Source organism: Etheostoma spectabile, chromosome 5 (assembly GCF_008692095.1).
Source record: "Etheostoma spectabile isolate EspeVRDwgs_2016 chromosome 5, UIUC_Espe_1.0, whole genome shotgun sequence".
NCBI classification, from domain to species: Eukaryota; Metazoa; Chordata; class Actinopteri; order Perciformes; family Percidae; genus Etheostoma; species Etheostoma spectabile.
The window spans coordinates 36,583,758-36,603,757 of NC_045737.1; the positions used below are offsets into that span (position 1 = coordinate 36,583,758).

The 20,000-nt window shown below is 42.4% G+C and overlaps 1 protein-coding gene and 1 long non-coding RNA gene across 2 annotated transcripts in view; one reads left to right on the forward strand and one right to left on the reverse strand.

Moving 5' to 3' along the window:
- kcnh3 (potassium voltage-gated channel, subfamily H (eag-related), member 3) overlaps window positions 1-15,599 on the reverse strand; it is a 174,125-nt gene extending 158,526 nt beyond the window's left edge. Inside the window, 1 exon segment of the mRNA XM_032515261.1 lies at window positions 15,076-15,599. Within this exon segment, the coding sequence (XP_032371152.1) occupies window positions 15,076-15,151 (76 nt within the window). The 5' untranslated portion in view covers window positions 15,152-15,599.
- Window positions 4,517-13,801, forward strand: LOC116689000 (uncharacterized). The gene is made up of 3 exons (XR_004331904.1): window positions 4,517-4,621; window positions 5,545-5,548; window positions 13,791-13,801. It is a non-coding gene; the product is annotated as an uncharacterized LOC116689000 (long non-coding RNA).
- Window positions 15,600-20,000: the final 4,401 nt, after the last annotated feature.

Here is a 20,000-nt window from a genome sequence, read left to right on the forward strand (position 1 = left end):
AGATCTTTGGTTCCAACCGCCGTGTCTTTGTGCAACAGAGAAAACGTGACCGGATGAATTCTACATGCCTGGTTCCCACCGTGAAGCATGGAGGAGGAGGTTAGATGGTGTGGGGGGGCTTTGCTGGTGACACTTCTAGGGATTATTCCAAATGAAGAACATACTGAACCGCAGGCTGACAGCATCCTGCAGCGGCATGCCATCCCATCCGGTTTGCGTGTAGTTGGACAATTTCAACAGGACAATGACCCTAAACACACCTCCAGGCGGTGTAGGGCTATTTGACCAAGAAGGAGAGTGATGGAGGGCTGCGCCTCCATAGTCACCGGACCGAACCCCAGTCCAGATGGTTGGGGAGACGGACCGCACAGACAGAGTGAAGGCAAAAGGGCCAACAAGTGCTGAGCATTCTGGGAACTCCTTCAAAACTGTTGGGAAACCATTTCAGGTGACGACCTCTTGAAGCTCATCAAGAGAACGCCAAGAGTGTGCAACGCAGTAATCCGATCAAAGGGTGGCTACTTTAAAGAAACTAGAATATAAGACATGTTTTCAGTTATTTCAAGTACATAATTCCACATGTGTTCATTCATAGTTTTGATGCCGTCACTAATAATCTACATAGTAAATAGTCATGAAAATAAAAGAAGCACATTGAATGAGAAGGTGTAACCAAACTTTTGGCCTGTACTGTATATAAAGCTGGAAATCCAGTAATAAGTGTTGATGAGAGCCAGGGTTTAAAGTTGCATGTGTGTGTTAATATTACAGAATTGTAAATGAGGGATGTGTCACTGACTTTGGAAGGCACAGCTTACAGTTCGCCGTTTTACAAGGTTTACTAGCTTGTATATGCAGGTAGAAATGAAACTACGGTTGGAAGGATGTGTGTAGGTGTGATGTAGTTTTTATATGTGGCTGTTTGTGCTTCAAAAAAATGAGTTGCATGAAGGTAAGATTTAGGGCTGCCAGTGCTGGAACAGCGCCCTGAGCAGCTGAGGGGGGGGGGTTTGGTGCCTTGTTCAAGAGCACTTTGGCAGTGCCCAGGAAGGTAAATAGGCATCTTCCCAGCTACCAGTCCACACTCCGTACTTTGGTCCGTACGAGGACTTGAACCGCAACCCTCTAGTTCCCAACCCCCTACGGACTGAGCTACTGCTACGCCCTAAGACAAATGAAAATGCCAACGCATAGTGCACAGGCAACAGTTGTAAACGGACCAGACCTAAGTTGTATTATGAACGTGTCCACAGCCTCAAATATTGGTACGGAAAAGAAAGCAAGATAACATTTCAGGAACCGCAATACACACGAAAATGATCATTTATCCAGTGACACAAAAAAAAAAAAATATATTAGAGCTCGCCCTCAAAATATCTCAAATGAGGCTTTTCTGGGAAGCTTCTTTTTCATTGGGGCCAAGCTCCCCGTAGTTCACCCATCTCATTAAAAACCATGGTACAACATGCTGTAACCATGCTGTAACAGCATCCACTACTCTGCCAAGGCCTTCCACAAGATTTTGGAAGCTGGCTGCAGAGATTTGCTCCCATTGAGCCAAAAGAGCATTGATGAGGTTGGCCACTGACGCTGGATGACGACTGTGTTCCAGTTCATTCCGAGGGTGTTAGATGAAGTTGAGGCCAGGGGTCTGGGTAGACCAGTCAAGTTCTTACCACACTGGAGAGAAAAAAAAAATCTTCATGGAGCTGGATTTGTGGAGTTTCATCATGTTGAAACAGGAACAGGTCTCATGTTTCCACAACGTTGGAAGAATGCTTTTCGTCTAAATTGTTATTATATGCTGATGGATTAAAGAGGAGATGGGTCAATCCTAAGAGGGATAGGTTAGCACATAAGAAGCTGGCTCCAAACTAGTTTAATGATAGTCAGACCGATTATTTTAAGAAATGGAGGAATGAAGGGGTGCCTTTAATCCAAGAGAGGGCTTGTGTCATATAAATGGTTTGCTAAATTTAATGTCCACACTAGAAAATGGGGAAACTACTCAAGCTCTTGGGAAGGCTCCTAAGAAGCCATGTACTGTGAAGAGGCATTTACTATGTGCTTTTTGTGTTATCACATATTGTTTGTTAATTTGTATAATCTTGAGTATTATGGTTATTCACTTATCTTGTCTTTATTTTTTTTCCAAGTGTATCTACGCTGCCAACCGAAGTCTACTACTTTGTTTAGTATTTAGTTCAAAACCATAAAAATGTTAAATCACCAAAAAAGATTTTTACTTCAAAGGTTTAGCCCAAAGCATGAACAATGCACTGGATTAAAAGTACACCAAAGTATGTACTTTTGGCCATAAAGTGTATCTTTTCTTGTCATGTATCACACTTGACAAATTGTTCTCTTCTCTTATCGGTTTAGGCTGTCTCTTGTGCTGATGTAACACGTCAAATAACTTTTTTGTTCTCCCTTTTGATACAAAACAGCTGTTTGGTGGCGTTTTACAATTCTGACAAAATATTAGAATTAGCAGTAAATAACTTCTTTTTGTTTGCTTTTAGAAATACTGCAGGATTGCAGCTATTTAACCTTTCTTTCAGTAAAACAGCCTGAGTAACCACAGCTAAAACAATTCATTTTTGTTTATGCATTTATTGGTTTCATTTGGGATTAAGCTAGAGGCAGTTTCCAACTAGTACACATAATTAACCCAGCACTGAAATTTGGCTTAACAAGACAATATCAAATAACAGTTTTTTAGTAAATTTACTAGGAAGGACAATCCAATAGCTGCTCAGTCGGCCCTTTCCATAATGCTGTGAAAAGTTCAGCGTCTAATGAAGCCTGAGCTCGGATTCATCTGCTTCCAATTGGAACATATTAGCTCAAAGCGGTCTAATGTACCCCCTGTCGCTTTGGCTTCATCACTTTCATTTAGCGCTGTTAGAGACCCGGGCTCAGTCCTTCTCCTCCTGCACACTCGGGTATTTCGCTTCCCTCATTTCCCACATGGTGACATCTTTATTGACCACCATTTTCTCGCTTCTTCTCTACGTTTCTCTCTCTGCAGCTGAATCACGACGTGACGAGTTGAAAACTTGCAACTTCTTGCCACGAGCCGGTCTGCAGCGTTCTGAAACCTGCCAGTTCCCACCAATGAGACAAGACGGGAAATTCTGTCTGAACTTCCAACTTTTAGGCTTTTTTTTTTAGCTGGATATATAGTTTGTGTCATGTAAATATGAATGTCGATAACGTTAGTGATAGTGAGATGCTTGCTACAGTTACATTTCTAGTGATGAATCGGCAAAAACACGTTTTATTTCTCTGATTCACTTTACCGTGAAGGCGCCGTCTAAAACTCTGCCATTTACACCAGCTGTTTGTAACATAAAAATAAAATGGATTGTGATCATTTTATTTCTATAGTTTATAGCTGACTTTACCAGCTGACTTCTCTATTGGCTGTAGTACCAGGAGACGTCTGTTACGCTCTAAAACCAGCCTCTGGAGACTGGACCAGCTGAGTCGCAGCGACACCATCAGCTGGTTTGAGTTGAGCTGAGACGGGCCGGTTCAGACCGCTGCAGGTTTTCCCTGCGACGTTCTAAAGCGGTTGTCTTGTCGCGAATCTTTGGTCTGAACTGGGCTTTAGTCCATGCAACCGAGGAAGCACGGGAGAGACGTAAGGACTCGTGTGAGGAGGGAGAAAATGAGGAAATTTGTTTTTAGAGGGATGAGACGTCCTTTCCTCCGATGAGTCACGTGACTTCATCAGCTGTGTGGACGGAGTTAGCAACGCCTTTCAGCTGCATGGCTTCCGGGAAGGGTTTTACCTGCATGGAGGAATTTTGGCACCCCCCAAAGAGGTTTCAGCCTGAGCCAAAGTAAAATCAACAGCGCAATTATATGGGAAGGATTAGCCACTGCATCAGTTTTGAATTTAAAGAGACTTATAACTGGTTAAAAACTTCTCATAGTTGCGTTAAATAGCGGTCTCCATTAGACCGCTATAGTAATGTGATTTGCCTCTCCCCTGGTGTTGTTCTATCCTACTTCATATTTCCTATATTTCTAGGCAGATTCTCTATGCTTTATTCTGATAAAATCCACCTTAGGATCCCTCCTAGATCCCCAGTGCAGGAATAAGAGCTTTAAGAAGGCCTTTAAAAAAAAAAGAGGGCCAGAACAACTATTTTCTTTTCTCTCTTTCTCACCTGCCAGTTCACCTGGCCGTGGTGCATTCTCCACCTCCCTTCAGCTGAAACGCTAGAGTAAGAACCATTGAGCGTCTAACACAGCTCTGTTGGTCTAAAATAAGCCACTGCACACGCAATTGAATGACTCAGGTGTCAAAATGTCAAGTTGGATTTTGTCATATGTTCACCACACTGTTTCCTCTGGATCATTTCAAGAGCCCCTGCAGCACTGCCTGGATCCCTAGCCCTATTATGAGGGCTTTTGATTGGCAGCAGACATGTCATTATGTATCATAAACCTCTCTCCCTACTGGTCTTTGATAGGAACTGTCAGCTGTTTGAAAAATGACTTGTACACATTGAATGTTTATTGTTTTAACTTCTTGCCCAGGGAATACGGGCGGAAAGTAGCAATTGGGCTACAACCTGGTACAATGCATCTCTCCTTGTTCTTATACAAGGTTCCCGTTTAATTGTGCAATGTGGCTGCTGGTCCATGTTGGCTTTAGGGTTTGTTTTCATGCATCTGTGACCGCCTGCCTCTCTGCTTCAATTGTTAGTTTGTATGTGTATTTTATAGTGTTTTACCATGTGTGCAAATTAGCCCACAGCTAAAAGTCCCACATACATTGGATCGGTTGCACTTTAGATTTAACAATTCCTAAAAATAAAAAAATAAATAAAAAAGGTATTGTCCCTGAAAAACTGATGAAATGAAATTGCCAAAAAAACTGTTATTTTACTTCCCAGAACACAGGGGTTGCTGGTTTACCATAAAGCAGAGATAACGGCTTCAGTTCCCCGACGTGAAGGGCCGGATCTAAATAGCTCCACTTAAACCAATAAAGATGCGTTTAGGTGTTTAAAATGTGTTTAGCTGCTAACCACGTTGCTTAGCTACTGTGTCTTCTCCAAACTGGGGGTGTACTGACCGCCATCTACTGAAGCCAACACACTGACTCTGGAAACGTAGCTCATACAACCGCACCGACAAAAATGAAATAAAAATAACAATAAAAAAACACACAAAAAAAAAATCTAAACTATTTAACATCATCCTCAGTATAGACTGACGGAAGTTGCAACGACAAAAGATGCACCAGTGCTTTTTAATTCATATTGATATTCAAAATAAAAACTCATCAGGAAATGGGGCTACATCATTTTGTCTACGTACTCTGCAAGGTTTGTGGCATTTAAATAATGTGTTTTTCAAAATAAAGAAAGTTGTGTTTTAAGCTGTGAACTTCGTACTACAGTGTACTGTGGCATGGTAATAACGAGATCTTGAATCTTGAGGAGGAACCAAAGCAAACCAGCCCTTCAGGCCTGATCCTCTATTACTGTGAATCCTGTCATATGTTGCTGTCAGAAATCACAACAGGTGGGTGTTGAAAGCACCCATATTGATACTGCCATTGTAAATAATATATGATGAATATATTATAATAATATATGTTTGGGTAGCTATCAATTACAACCCACTACTTTCCGAAATGTAACAGAGAGACAGAGAGAGAGAGAAAAAAGCATGTGTATTTTAGTGTGTACTGTACACACAGTGTTTCCTCTATGTTGATATTGTAGTGGCGGCCCGCCGTGGCTACATTTCTGCCACCGCGGTAAATATGGAGCAGAGAAATAGAGCAGACGCACAACGTAGTCACTGTTCCCTTTAAATTATCCTGCCGACATACTGCATGTCGCTCACATTGCAATTTAACAACAACTAGAACTATTCAGAGGAAATTGGGCCGTCCAGTTTAACTCTACATAGACTTCTGTTGTGTTGATGTAGTTTATTGTCAAAACGTTCTCTTTCTTCCGAGTTGACTATTAAACCAACAGCTACACCCAAAACGTCCCCGCGGTGGGTCGGTTCGAGTTGGGCAACTCATTTTCAACAACTTGTCACTTCTGTCAGAAACAATAAAATGGTAAGAGAGTCAATGTAATATAATATAAATTGGAAATAATCTATACATGTACAGTAGTCATCTGGGTTTTGGTTTCCCTATGAAGAATTTCTTGTAAAATTCATTTTGTAGACCGGTTGTAGATGTTAAGTGCCATAAAGTTCCTTAAAAAATACAATTCAATCACAACTGAAAATATGCCTTGTTCTGACAGAGCTGCCCCCATTGCTAAAAAACTAAAATCCTAAAGGAAACACTGGTACATGTGTTTCTGAGCAATGGAAGACGACCCGTGTAGGCCTTTAGATTCCAGCTCTGGGATGCTTTCTGTGTCTGCAGAGTGGGACTTATCCATCTGTTAAGCACTAATTCAGTAAGTGAGCCGAGTTCTCTCATTGTTAATTATCAACTTCATAATCTGACTGTGGGTGCAAGCGTAAGTACAAAGAGGTGCTTGTTAAGTACAGGAATAATGAAGCGCGCTCACTTTATCAAGAGCCCTCTTGGTTTTAAATGAGCCGAGGCGCGTGCCTAATTGATAGTTTCATTAATTCTCCATCCCAATCACAGTCCACGTAACATGGCATTAGAGTGGAATCTGGATTCCTGCAGGTGAGGATGTGTCAGAGAGTTTATGGAGAGTGAGTAAACCAGCGGTAGAGAGGAGAGGGAGTAGCTGCAGCCCGGACCCTGATGAAGGCCACAAGACAAAACACCTCGTCTTAGTTATTTATATACTACAAGTGTTGCAACAGTGGTGACCAACTTCTTTCCCCGCTTCATGCACATTAGAAGTAGGAAAACAAAAGAAATTAAATTAATGAGCTGCTCCACAATTTTTCCACGTACCCCCTGGCAACAACAGAAGTACCCCCTCGGGTACATGTACCCCTGGATGCAAATGACTGATCGAAGATACCTTCTGCTTAAACACCCCTATGTCCGTCCTCCTCCCTTCCTCTATGCCTTCAGTTCCCATTTTGATTTCTCATATCTGCCAGTACCTTGTTCACAGGAAACAGCTTCATTTCTTCCCTCCAGCCTCATCATCACCCGTTCAGCTCCATTTATTCCTCTTCCTTCCCCCTCTAACATCCATCCCCCCCCCCATATATCATTTTATTCCCCTGATTGTTGGTGTAGCTGTGTAATGTAGATACAAATCATGTGTTTTTCTATTTTCAAATTACTTAATTTAGTTAACTTCAGCTTTTTTCTCTCACTCAAACAGCAGCATAATACACTATCTATGCGATTTTAGCCACAATTCATTGTCAATAAAGTGGCTCCGCATCACAAGTCAATGCTCTCGATTTTCTTTTCACTTTATTTATTTATTTATTTATTTTTTATTTACTTTTCCACACATAGACAAATAGTACTTCAAACAGATGCACATCAAATATTACATCAAGTATCCTCATATCACAAACATACACAGCATATCAATGCATGTCTATATCCACACCACACAGATGTGTGTGTTGTACATCTATTCATCAAAAATGTAAACATTTTTCTTTTCTTTTTTGTAAATAATGAAAAGAAAAGGAAAAAAGAGATAAAGAATAGTAGTTTTCCTGTTTACATAGTAGCTAGAGAACAAGGTCAGGTCTTTGAGATGTTGCATATTTGGTCCATTTGTCCCAGCACAGAACAAATTCTTCCAGTTTATAATTTAAAGATGCTGTATCTTCTCTAGTTTATAGATTCCATTGTAATTTCCATCCATGTGTTTAAGGTAGGGATCTCGTGTGTGACAACATTTTTTGAAAGCTCTTTTTACAGCCACCAACAATATATTCATTAAATATTTTTCCTTTTTAACCATCTTGAGGTATATATCCAAAATATAAGGTTTTACTATCAAATGGTATAACATATTCGAAAATACATTGTAAGGCATTATGTATTTCTCTCCAATAACCCTTAATGACAGAGCAATCCCAGAAGACATGGTAATGGTTTGCATTTTGGTTTCCACAATTTCTCCAGCATGTAGATGCATTGCCACCATGATATGATTTCTGAGAGGGTGTGATAAAATACCTTATCAAATTTTTCCAACCAAACTCCTTCCATTTCTGTGACCTGGAGCATTTCCATTGGTACCTCCATATTGTTGTCCATTCTTCCTTAGATATACTTATTCCCCCCTCCTTCTCCCATTTTGTTTTAATATAGGAGGTTGAGTGTGTTTTAAGATTTACCAGACATTTATATGTGCATGAAATGATTTTACCACATAAATCTGAGTTGTACGCTTTTCTGAACAATTCTATTATAACCTTGCCTGTCCCATCCATATTCTTCATCTGCGTATTAATAAAACACAGCATCTGTAAAACTTATTATTTATTTTTATCCACCCTAGTGTCAGTCTTCTGGTCAGTCCACCACTTTGAAATATCGCGACAGATATTTAATGGATTGCGTTTTGTCTGCCGAATCTCTGTGATGTTCATTTTCAACCATGTCGCCGTCCTTACTACTTTGTGCTAACGTTAGCGTCATCAAGCTGCAATAATTTGCCGCAAATGAACGCTGTCGAATCCCCCTAGCTCTGGGGAGTCATTCCCTGGAGTCCATTCCCTTCCAATTAGATTGAATTCGCAAACAACAATAACGGTAAGTCCAGTGAAATTATTTGAAACTTGTTATACAAAAAATAAATAAATAAATAAAAAACACTATTAATTACATTATCTTGTAAATAATGCACCTAAAATAAAAACGTGAGCAAGAGCGTTCAACAGTCGCCATTATCTCGAACCACCAGCCAGTAACAGTAGAATCCCTAGCTAACTTACTTTGAATGTGCCAGAACAACAGGCCGATACAACAACAGGCTTAAATGAACTGACAACATCAGTTACACAACTTACAGTTCTCCTAGACTCACACAACAGGCAGCTAGTCTCTTTTTCTTTTCTCTCACTTTTTCCTCCGTGTGGCGTGCGCGCCTATCCGCCCTGTTCTCTGACATGCACCCACAATCACACCTGATAGACGACCTCTTGTACAACTAAAGTAACGAGCCAATTATGTGGAATGAAAGGAGAAGAAAGTACCGATATTCAAGTTAAAATGTAAGGAGTAAAAGTAAAACGTTGCCACAAAAATAAAAAAATATCTGAAAAATCTACTTGAGTACAGCATCTCTGCCGTGAACAGGTTGCCGTGCGGACACCATTTAGCTCGAAGCCACGCTCTGCCTAAATACTATCTCACAGAGCCGATAGCATGGCTGACTCTTGGCCTTTTTATCTGGCTGTAGCTTGCAGATATATCGTTAAGTAACAGCGCCGAGCCTAGCCATTACTAGGCCTATCATTATATCTGTTCCTGCCTGATGAGAGACCAGGAGGGGGTTTAGGCACAAAGCGCCACGGGGGAAAACACACCTGGGACAAGACAATGCTTCAGTGCTAATCTGCGCTGTCAAACATAGACAGGCACAGATGCACACAGATACACAAACACAGGCACAGCAAAGTGGTGACAGGCTGTCTCCCTGCAGTTCAGACCCATGTACACTCATTTTCCCACTTACACATATGCACATGGACACGCATACACCAAATCAAATGAATGTTGACAAGATGAGAGGGTGGGAGGCATCTACTGAAAGACTGAAGGAGGGAAGAGTGGTGTGAGATCATTGGGACTTATCTCCGCTGTTAGAGAGAGACAGAACGTAATATGCCTTCCTTTTCTGAGACAGGAGCAAATGGGCTTGAGAGCAAAGTGAGTATTTTGTGTGATGAGGCTGAGAAGATGGAGGGGAAAGATCGGTCTCTATTCTTGTAAGACATTATGGCCTTTTTTTTGCTGCTTTTGTGAAGCCCTCTATCAGTCCAAGTAACGTTTATTGATTTGCTACTAATTCATTTTTAGGATATTGCAATAAATCGACAACGGAAGACGTAAAGACATCAGTTTCTCAGCAGATTGAATTGTATTCTATTCTTAAAACCGTGTAGGTGTAACAGAGTACCCGGGAACAGCCAGACGGACACCAGGATTAGAGACGGGTTCACGGAAAATTTTACATTCTACATGCAATTCAGACAAAAATGAAATGGAAACGTGTTTTTTTTTTGTTTAGCTGAATCTCTCTGTAAAGTATTTTTATCTTGATCAGCAAAAGGTCCACACCTTCAACGATAACTTTTGTCAAACTAGGTCCAATGTTGTCCCTTCTTCATACAGTTAAATCTCCTTCTGGATTTAAAATGAAGCGTGACAGAAGGAGTGGGTGCTCGCAGGCGGGTGGCAGCTTGTGCAGAGCGCTGGTCCAGGCGTGTCCACGTGACGTGCAGGGCTCAGGCTTTAACCTGATTAGGACCAAGCCAAGACCCACTCAATTAATAGGACCAATTGACTTGCGTAGTCCCACACAGCTGCCACCTTTCTAGGAATCGCAGCAGCAAATAAACAGTGATTGCGATGTGCATGAGGTTTATGGTAAGCCTTCATAGGGCTCGTTCTTTCCTCAGTTTCCTCCAGACTGTAATTGGCACATTTTAACAAATTCAAAATAATGATTCTAATTAGACCTCTGCATGAATCCACTGATTGCAGAATGAAATGAAATAAACATCATTTGTACAGGGTGCTTAGTCAATTGGCAAATTTTGTGTGTGCGTGTACTGTCTCATGCAGTTCCTTAGAGGTGTGGGGCTACAACAATGACATGGGGGGGGGGGGGGGGTATAAATAAACCTCTTCTCCAGAGTATGATTCAGAAGCTGTGATGTAGAACTGCAGCGCACTTCGCATCATTTTAAATGGGGGTATCACAGGGTACAGTACTGATGTCATGACTCGCACTCAGCGATAATCAATACAATGCTAGACCGTCCTATAAAATACACAACCACCCACACACACAACACACCCCACACACACACACACACACACACACACACACACACACACACACACACACACACACACACACACACACACACACACACACACAGCTCTCTTCTCTCTCTCTCTCTCTCTCATGCAACTAATGCAAAGTAGTGGCAATTTGTTGTTGAATTTTATTGTTGGTCAGGCCAAATTGGCCCTTTATAAAAGCAGAAAAACTCAAATGGACATTGTGTCCGGACGAGAGCTGACAGACATGTACTGTCCGTCTCTCTGGTGAAGGACATGCAGGAGTTTTTAGACCATTACCACGGCAATTTAACCGTGTAACAAGTGATCCACCGTGGTGACACACAAATACCTGGGTTGAACCTGTAGTTACCTCGTTACCTTGCCTCGTTAACTTGCTTTGTAGACTGTCTTGTCACTTTTTAAAATCCCTCCTTTTTTTAATCGGATGGCCTCCTTTGATTGTAATTATCAAGTCAGTTTTACTTCCTATAATTTGAATCTTATCTTTTATTATTATTATTATTTTACTTATACTTATTACTGTTATTATTTAGGATACATTTCTGCTTAAACCCTGATCTGTCCACCCTTCTTCCTACTTCCCATTTTGCATCCTCATCATATCTGCCAGTACCTTGTTCACACCAAACGGCTTCATTTCTTCCCTTCAGCCTCCTCATCGCCCGCCCAGCATTTATTCTCTTTTTCACCCTCTAAATATCCATCTCTCTCTCTCTCTCTCTCTCTCTCTCTCTCTCTCTCCTCTTCTCTCTTCTCTCTCTCTACTCTCTCTCCTCTCTCTGCAGGCTGAGCTACGTACAAACAAAACCACACGGGGTGACATTTTAACTTCTAGTAATTCACTCTTTGATTCTTCCTTTTTTTTATATTCCCATGACTGTTGGTGCCATCTTGTGTAATGTAGCTCCGTGTAATGTAGCTCCCAAACTAAACCAAGTCCCTCACAGACTGAGCAACGGTCTTCTCAACTGCCCTACCTCTCTTAAACGTCACTATCAGTCTGGTTGGTCCACACAGCATTCCGGGATGGGAGAAAAACGTGCTCTGGTTTATTGGCATTTTTTTTTTTAAACCAATCACAATCGTCTTGGGCGGTGCAAAGCGCCGGACGGAGCCCCGGGGCCTCTGCAAAATAGCCTTGGGAATTGACTTGTTTTGGTGGAACATGGAGATCTGACGAGCAGTTAACCATAGTCCTCCTAAATCCACCAGAGTTTAAAATGCCAACACAAAGAAAGAGGAAGGACATATTGGCCGATATGAGAAACATCCGGCAGAATACCCGGCAGCAACAGAGCAATTCAAAAAAATGAAACATCCTCGATTCTCGATAGACTCAGTCGGAACAAAACCAAAGCGCCCATATTCTGCTCATTTTGAGGTTCATAATTGTACTTTGAGGTTGTACTAGAATAGGGTTACATGGTTTTATTTATTAAAAACACCATATTTTTTCTTGTACTGCACATTGCTGCTGATCCTGTTTTCAGCCTGTGTGTTTAGGTCTCTGTTTTAGCTCCAGAGTGAGACATCTCAATTCTATCCTATCTTTGTTGGGATCTGCACATGTTCAGTAGCTATAAGATCCCATCAGCTAAATAACTCTTTCTCCAACTTTGGTCAGTACAAGGCAGGATCAGCTGGGAGACTTCTTCTAGACCAGGGGCACTTGTGGGACATGGAAGTAGTTCTTTTGGAGATTATGGTTGCAGCATTTTGCCATTGAGAACATACTAACCATATCAAGTGAATAAGGTACCTGCTATGACTTGATCGATCACATTAAATACAGTTTCTCAGTCAGTTGCATTGTTTCCACTACCAGTTAAATCCATTCAGTCACGGCAGGCCCCCAGCTCCACAAGAGTCCCTGGTCTTGTGTTTCCTTACCTATAAATAATACAATATACAAATTTTAGATTCAGGAAAGATAAAGTACTGCTATCAGTTTGGCACTCAGAATAAGCAAGGGGGCAAAAAGTTTGATCAGTGCATCTCTACTTCCAGTTTTGAAAGGAGCAGTGCTAACAACGAAATGTGCGAGCACATGAGCATTTATCAAAAGTATATCAGCGTTCCATCAGCCAATCGCAGACCCTGCTTTTTCCACTTTATGATGCTGCTTTTGTCCTGCACCTGAAGCCAACTGGGGTTAGAAGTGCACATTTTCCACTATTCTCTACTTAAGGTGTTGCGTTTAAGCCACAGAAAGTTGTTAGAGCTCAGTGAGTATTAGTCAAAGATGCACTTGTGCAGCTGTGAGTGCATTTGTGTGAGTCCCGCTTGATGGTGGCATGGTTTGAAATCATATACCTTTTCTGCTCTAAGGAACATTTCCCAGAGCAAAGTGAACATTGCCAATGTTAATCGTCATCAAGGTAATCGTCATCAACGTCAAATGTGTACCTGTTCTGGCAAAGACAACTGGCTTTTTAAAGCAATCTTTCACTCTCTCCCTCACTCTCTCTCTCACTCACCCCCCCCCCCCCCCCCCACACACACACAGAGACATTGTACACACTCCGTTCACCTCCCCACCCCCAGCCTCTCTTTACCCTTGACATCTCTGCAAGTTAATTACGACTGCGTAGAGATGTGGGGATTATCAGCACCAGGGGGGGGGGGGGGGGGGGGGATGGGGATGTCTGCAAGCGTTTCTTCCGAATAATGCAAACTACATTCATATTAACGATGAATCTGTCAATGAATCGACTGGTTGTTTGTAGGGCTGGACATTTAATCACAATTGTATCGGAAAAGAAATATGGACTAGTGAGTTATCCAAAACTGGAATCACTTTAAGTAGACGACTAAATCGATTCATCTTTGCAGCTCTAGAGGAGTGTGAAGATAAAAAGGACAACACAGAGCCAAGAAGCTATTTGTTCCGGTCGTCTCCAGAGCAGATCCTTAAGAGACAGCCCTAAGAACACACTTTGCCTTTCAAAGTCAGAGCATTTTGATGTCATGTCGACAAAAGCAGAAGCCATTAGGTTTAGAGAGTGTAGTTAGGAAAGCAGAGGACTTGGAAAACCCTTGGGTGAGATCGGGATCTGCCTTTTCAGAGCCTTGCTTGCTGCTGCATGGTCGAATGGTCTTTTCTATCATGCTGTCATGCAAATAACTGGTTTTGGGGAGACACTGGCTCGCCCCCACTCGCAGACTCACACAAGCCATTGCCCTGAATAATCAACGCAGAAGGAGAGACAAACGGCCGATATAAGCATCTCTCACCGCCCACCCACCCAGCATGGGCACACACCACACGGGCTGCTCATCGCATCTGTTCACAATGCACCCTTGCCAAAGAAAAAGACAAGGTCTGTATATTACATGTCATTTAGCTGACGTTTTTATCTAAAACGACTTACAATTGCTATACATATCAGAGGTCGCACACCTCTGGCGCAACTAGGGGTTAAGTGTCTTGCTCAGGGACACATTGGTTGATGTATTGCAGTGGAAATTGAACCCAGATCTCCTGCACCAAAGGCATGTGTCATATCCACTGCGCCATCACCACCCCACCATAGTCTACCTCTCTTTCAGAAACTGACACATCTGGGGAGTTGGGTCAAAAAGATTTCAGTCTGACCTGCAACTTTTCTGGTGAGACTGGTCAACTGTAAGGACACAATGGCCACAGTGGTGCAGAATGGAACTGAAGACAGTCTCACTCATAAAACTAGAACAGTGAGCCAAATCAGCTGGCCAAATCTCTTAACCCCTTGCATTGCATTCACCTATTAGTCATCACAACACTGCCATCACTGGACTAAACAGAAGACCAGAATATGGTTTATGAGTACTTTTCATGCAGACAGGTGCACATTATCTTCTAAGAAAGCTTTGGGACCTTCTTACAGAGGATGCCACTTTGAGAATAGTGCTTTGATTTATTAGCCAGAGTGAAACTCTTTTAAGTTGCATCTTAGAGAGAAACATTCTGTTGCTGGAGACAGATTATATTTATAGGGTCAGTATGCATGTGGCATTCCATGCAGTGAATTTTTTTTTTTTTTAACACTCGTGTATGTTTTGAGAACACAAAAAAAAGGATCATCAGAAAGCTCTGGTTTGGTACTCACGGGTGCCATCGAAGCGGGTCGCGATGGTGTCCAGGAAGGTGTTTTGTGGGGCGAGCAGCCCTCTCATCACCGGCATCCTGCTCCGGGTCGACTGGGTCCTCCTGCCTCGGCGCCCCGGGGCAGCGCTTGACTCCTGCGTAGAGCCGAAACTCGGCAAGAAGCGGGAGGTGCCCGGTGCGCATCCCAGCCCCTGGAGAAGCGCACCGATCCGAGATACGCGCGGTGACTCCACCTTGGCACCGCGGGGGTTGTGACCATAATCAAGTGAGCAGAGAGCGCGCAATGGCCGTGGGATGCACCTGTGCACCTTCCACCGGGGGGAACAAATATTAAAACGCCAGTGTGCGTGTGTTCGCAAAAAACAAGTGCGCTGGGGAGAGATGAGGACGGATGGAGAGACTGCAAGTTTTGATGCCAACAGCGCGTGGAGTGAATCTTATCTCTGCAAGCTCCTCCTCAACTCTTTCCTTCTCTCTCTCTCTCTCCCTCTCACTCTCTCTCTCGTTGCCACAACTGAGAGCAGATGCAGAGACACATGACGCCTTGACAAGCTGTGGTGCTGTTTCCAAGCACACGTGGAGACAAAGAGATGTGGCCTGATGTGCACCAAAAGAAAAGTAGACCCAATTTCACGTGGCTATATGGATCCTGTTTGAGCTGTTTAAGCTTCTATTGACATCTCGGTTAAAACTTCACTGCGTGTTAACCTTTTCTTCTCATTGCACAGAGAGAGCCATGCAACGAAATTGTGAGTTCCACAACTGAAGGTGCATTAAAGATAATAAACAAGAAAAGACTAGAAATAGCTAAAAACAAGAATAATTTATGAAAGAAAAACACTAAGAGGATAGGACGGGAAAAAAGGTTGCACATTGTGTATGATTATTGTAATAGTATTGCGGGATGATAAAAGCAAGTTAATGCTTTTGATGTATGTTGACTGTTCTGACGGCCCAGGAACAGAAACAGTCGGTTTGATGTGGTGTCATGCTCCTCCTCCACCCAAGGGGAAGCAGGCTGAGCAGGTGGTGTCCAGGGTGGAGGTGGTCATGCTCACAGTGTGCATTCAATTATCGAAGTTAAAAATGAATATGGAGTTGACCAGGCCTAGTGATGAAACTGTTATGGAGATTGTCTAAGAGGACCTCCTCTCCTCAGGACCACATGGCCTCGTGCGGTTCTCATTGCACAGTGGCACTCTGCCCTCTTCTGGCTAGCATCGCGATGTAAACGCTGGGTGTCCCTGGACAAGTAATATGAGCTATTATAGCACGCACGCACGCACGCACGCACGCACGCACGCACGCACGGTATCACTAAGTACAAGTTTAAGTTCGTCTGACATCACATTAAAAACAAATCGATTTTGAATCAGAAACTGTTATTTGTAGATATGTTTATGTCAACACAAGCAGGTATTGGAGGAACTGGATCTAAACGTGTTATCACCTGTTATGTAGCCATTTAACTAAATAATGTTTAAAAGTGGTTTTTATTGTTATTTCTGAATTGCAGTCAGTTTTGTGATACATTTTAATAAGTGCGCCTTTCACAGGATATTATAGGTCGAACAACTAGTCTTAGTATAGGCCTTTGATTCTTTCAGCTTCACGGCAGTTGATCGTGAAATAGTCAAAATCTATTATTATGAGACAGCGCCTCATCTTGGTGAACTATTATAAACATACCATATGATAGACATTTTGTATAATTTTGAGAAGTATTGACTCTTATTACCGCTGATATGGTTGACTGTATACTATTTGTAGGCCTAAATATGTTTTGTAAATAGGCATATCATATGGAATAAAAACATGAAAAGCACAAGCTACAGTAAAACCACAGGATATTGAAGTAAAACAGATATTCTGTCGGCCCATAGCCTAACTTTTGACATCCTAGGAGCCTAAAATGAAAAGCACGAGCTAAAACCAACCCGAGAGGAAACAAATCCAACAACAGTGCATTACAGTAGACCTCTGCGCAGGTTAATCCCAGCTGATCGCTGATTGGCTACTGCGTGTCTCTATGAGGACAGCACTAACCTCTCACATACACACATAGTAGACCACGCAAAGCCCATTCAGGCTCACAAGGCGCGTTCACCTTTACCCATAGCCTCCAACCACAAACAACCGACAGTAGAGAGGGGGGGGGACTCACCTTTTTGAAGTCCACTAACTCTTCACAGTGACGACAACGAGGCTACATCACATCATCACCACCGGGGCCCTGGTTCTCCATCCCGGTGTTCCGGTTTAACGAGAGTCCATGTTAACTGGCGACCGTCAGCCAAAGCGTCTGTTGTTGTCGTAGTGACGACAGCTGTGAAAACGGGAAGAGAATACGTAGCTGTCGCGTGAATGCCTTTTGTTAAGTTGTCATTAAAAAGTAACACATAACAACGTGTACGTTACCTCTCTGATTTGTCTTTGGAGTCTAGTCTGAGGAAACTTGTCCGTCGCGTTAGGAACGTGGTTTGCTGTTAAGGAAAACAGGAACACAGCGTTGCTCTTCCTGTTAATGTCTAGAATAACGCTACGTTTTATTAAATACACCTATTCGTCTTCAGAGCCTGTTTGAGTAAACAAATGTCACGTAGAAAAGTATTTAGCCTTTTAAAAGTAGAAAAAAAATGAATAATGAGTAACAACTTGGATTCGAACTCGTAACGGCCGTTGTGAGAAAATATATAAGGTTCAACGGCCTTACGCAGCGCGCCATAGCATCATATCAGGAGCTGCTAGGCATGACTTCATATCAACTCAAACGTCACACAACGTCTCTTAAAATGAAGAGGCAGCCAGATCAACTGGTGACCACATCACACTGCGTGCAAATAACTCACAAGTTGCTCTTGCTCAGAAATTGTCTTTATTTTGTTTGATTCCCACAAAATACACGCCTTGTATGTTTGTCAATTGTAAGCACGTTCAAATCCACCTGAAACTCAAATGTCCATCTCTGACAAAACAAATAATAAATAAACATGATTTCACATACACGTGTGTGCAGGATGAATAGTAGCCTACAGTGCAGATGCAGAACAGTTAGCATGGACAGCCATCGGACAGGAGTGCAGGCAACCATACTTTAAAGTCAGTAAGTGGGATAAGGGTTATGAATTTCAAGTTTTTTTTGTAGTTCATTTCAGTCATCTGCAGCTGAGAACTGGAAGGAGTGGTGACCAAATGAGGTGTTAAGTAGCCTATAAGCTCAAGGTTGAAGCTACCAACACAAATAGCCTATATAATTTATTTTAATGTTAGTAGCTTAAGGCTACAGTGGTCACAACTGAATCTGACTGCCTCCTGTTTTAAAGATATGATGTATGAGATAGCTGAGACTTATTATTTGTTTTGTCAGAGATGGACATTTGAGTTTCAGGTGGATTTGAACGTGCTTACAATTGACAACATACAAGGCGTGTATTTTGTGGGAATCAAACAAGTAAAGACAATTTCTGAGCAAGAGCAACTGTGAGTTATTTGCACGCAGTGTGATGTGGTCACCAGTTGATCTGGCTGCCTCTTCATTTTAAGAGACGTTGTGTTGACGTTGAGTTGATATGAAGTCCTGCCTAGCAGCTCCTGATATGATGGCTATGGCGCGCTGCGTAAGGCCGTTGAACCTATATATTTTCTCAAACGGCCGTTACGAGTTCGAATCCAAGTTGTTACTCATTTTCATTTTTTTTCTACTTTTAAAAGGCTAAATACTTTTCTACGTGACATTTGTTTACTCAAACAGGCTCTGAAGACGAATAGGTGTATTTAATAAAACGTAGCGTTATTCTAGACATTAACAGGAAGAGCAACGCTGTGTTCCTGTTTTCCTTAACAGCAAACCACGTTCCTAACGCGACGGACAAGTTTCCTCAGACTAGACTCCAAAGACAAATCAGAGAGGTAACGTACACGTTGTTATGTGTTACTTTTTAATGACAACTTAACAAAAAGGCATTCACGCGGACAGCTACGTATTCTCTTCCCGTTTTCAACAGCTGCCGTCACTACGACAACAACAGACGCTTTTGGCTGACGGTCGCCAGTTAACATGGACTCTCGTTAAACCGGAACACCGGGTCCAGCCAGGCTCCGCTCCGGTGTCATAGAGAGACCTCCAGAGACCCACTCGCTTGTCAGCTACACGACATATTTGTTTAATAAAAACACACCGTAGCGACATATTAAAACCTGTTGCCTCTAACTTTCCCGGTTGTTTTATTTGAATTACGTTGCTAACGTTGTGTCCTTTCATTGAAATGAAGAAAAGTGCAGTGGTCTCTTCTCTGCATTCCAACGTGGCGCCCAATTTTTTCTTCTTCTGCATTTCCGGGACGGTCTTTTAAACTTCCTGTCTTTAATGAGTGTTCCTATGTGTTGAGAAAATCCTCCAAAATATGGAAATGCATGGTCACAAAGCTGGTTCTTCAGGACAGCAACACTACAAAGATACAGATACACACACCCACACACACAACACACACACCACACAAACACCACTACACAACACCCACACACCACACAACACACCCACACAACACACACCACACACACACACACACACACCAAACACACACCACACCACATAACACACACAACCACACACACACACACACACAACAACACACACACACAACCATACACACATACACCACACACACACACAAACACACACACACACACACCACACCACACACAACATACCAACATACACACCACACACAAACACACACACAACATACAAACATACACAAACCACACAAACACCCACCAAACACACATACACATACATACACACATACACACAACACACCAACCACATACTACAAACATACACACACACACACAACACACATACACATACACCACACCACCACACACACACACACACACCCACACACACAACACACACACACATAA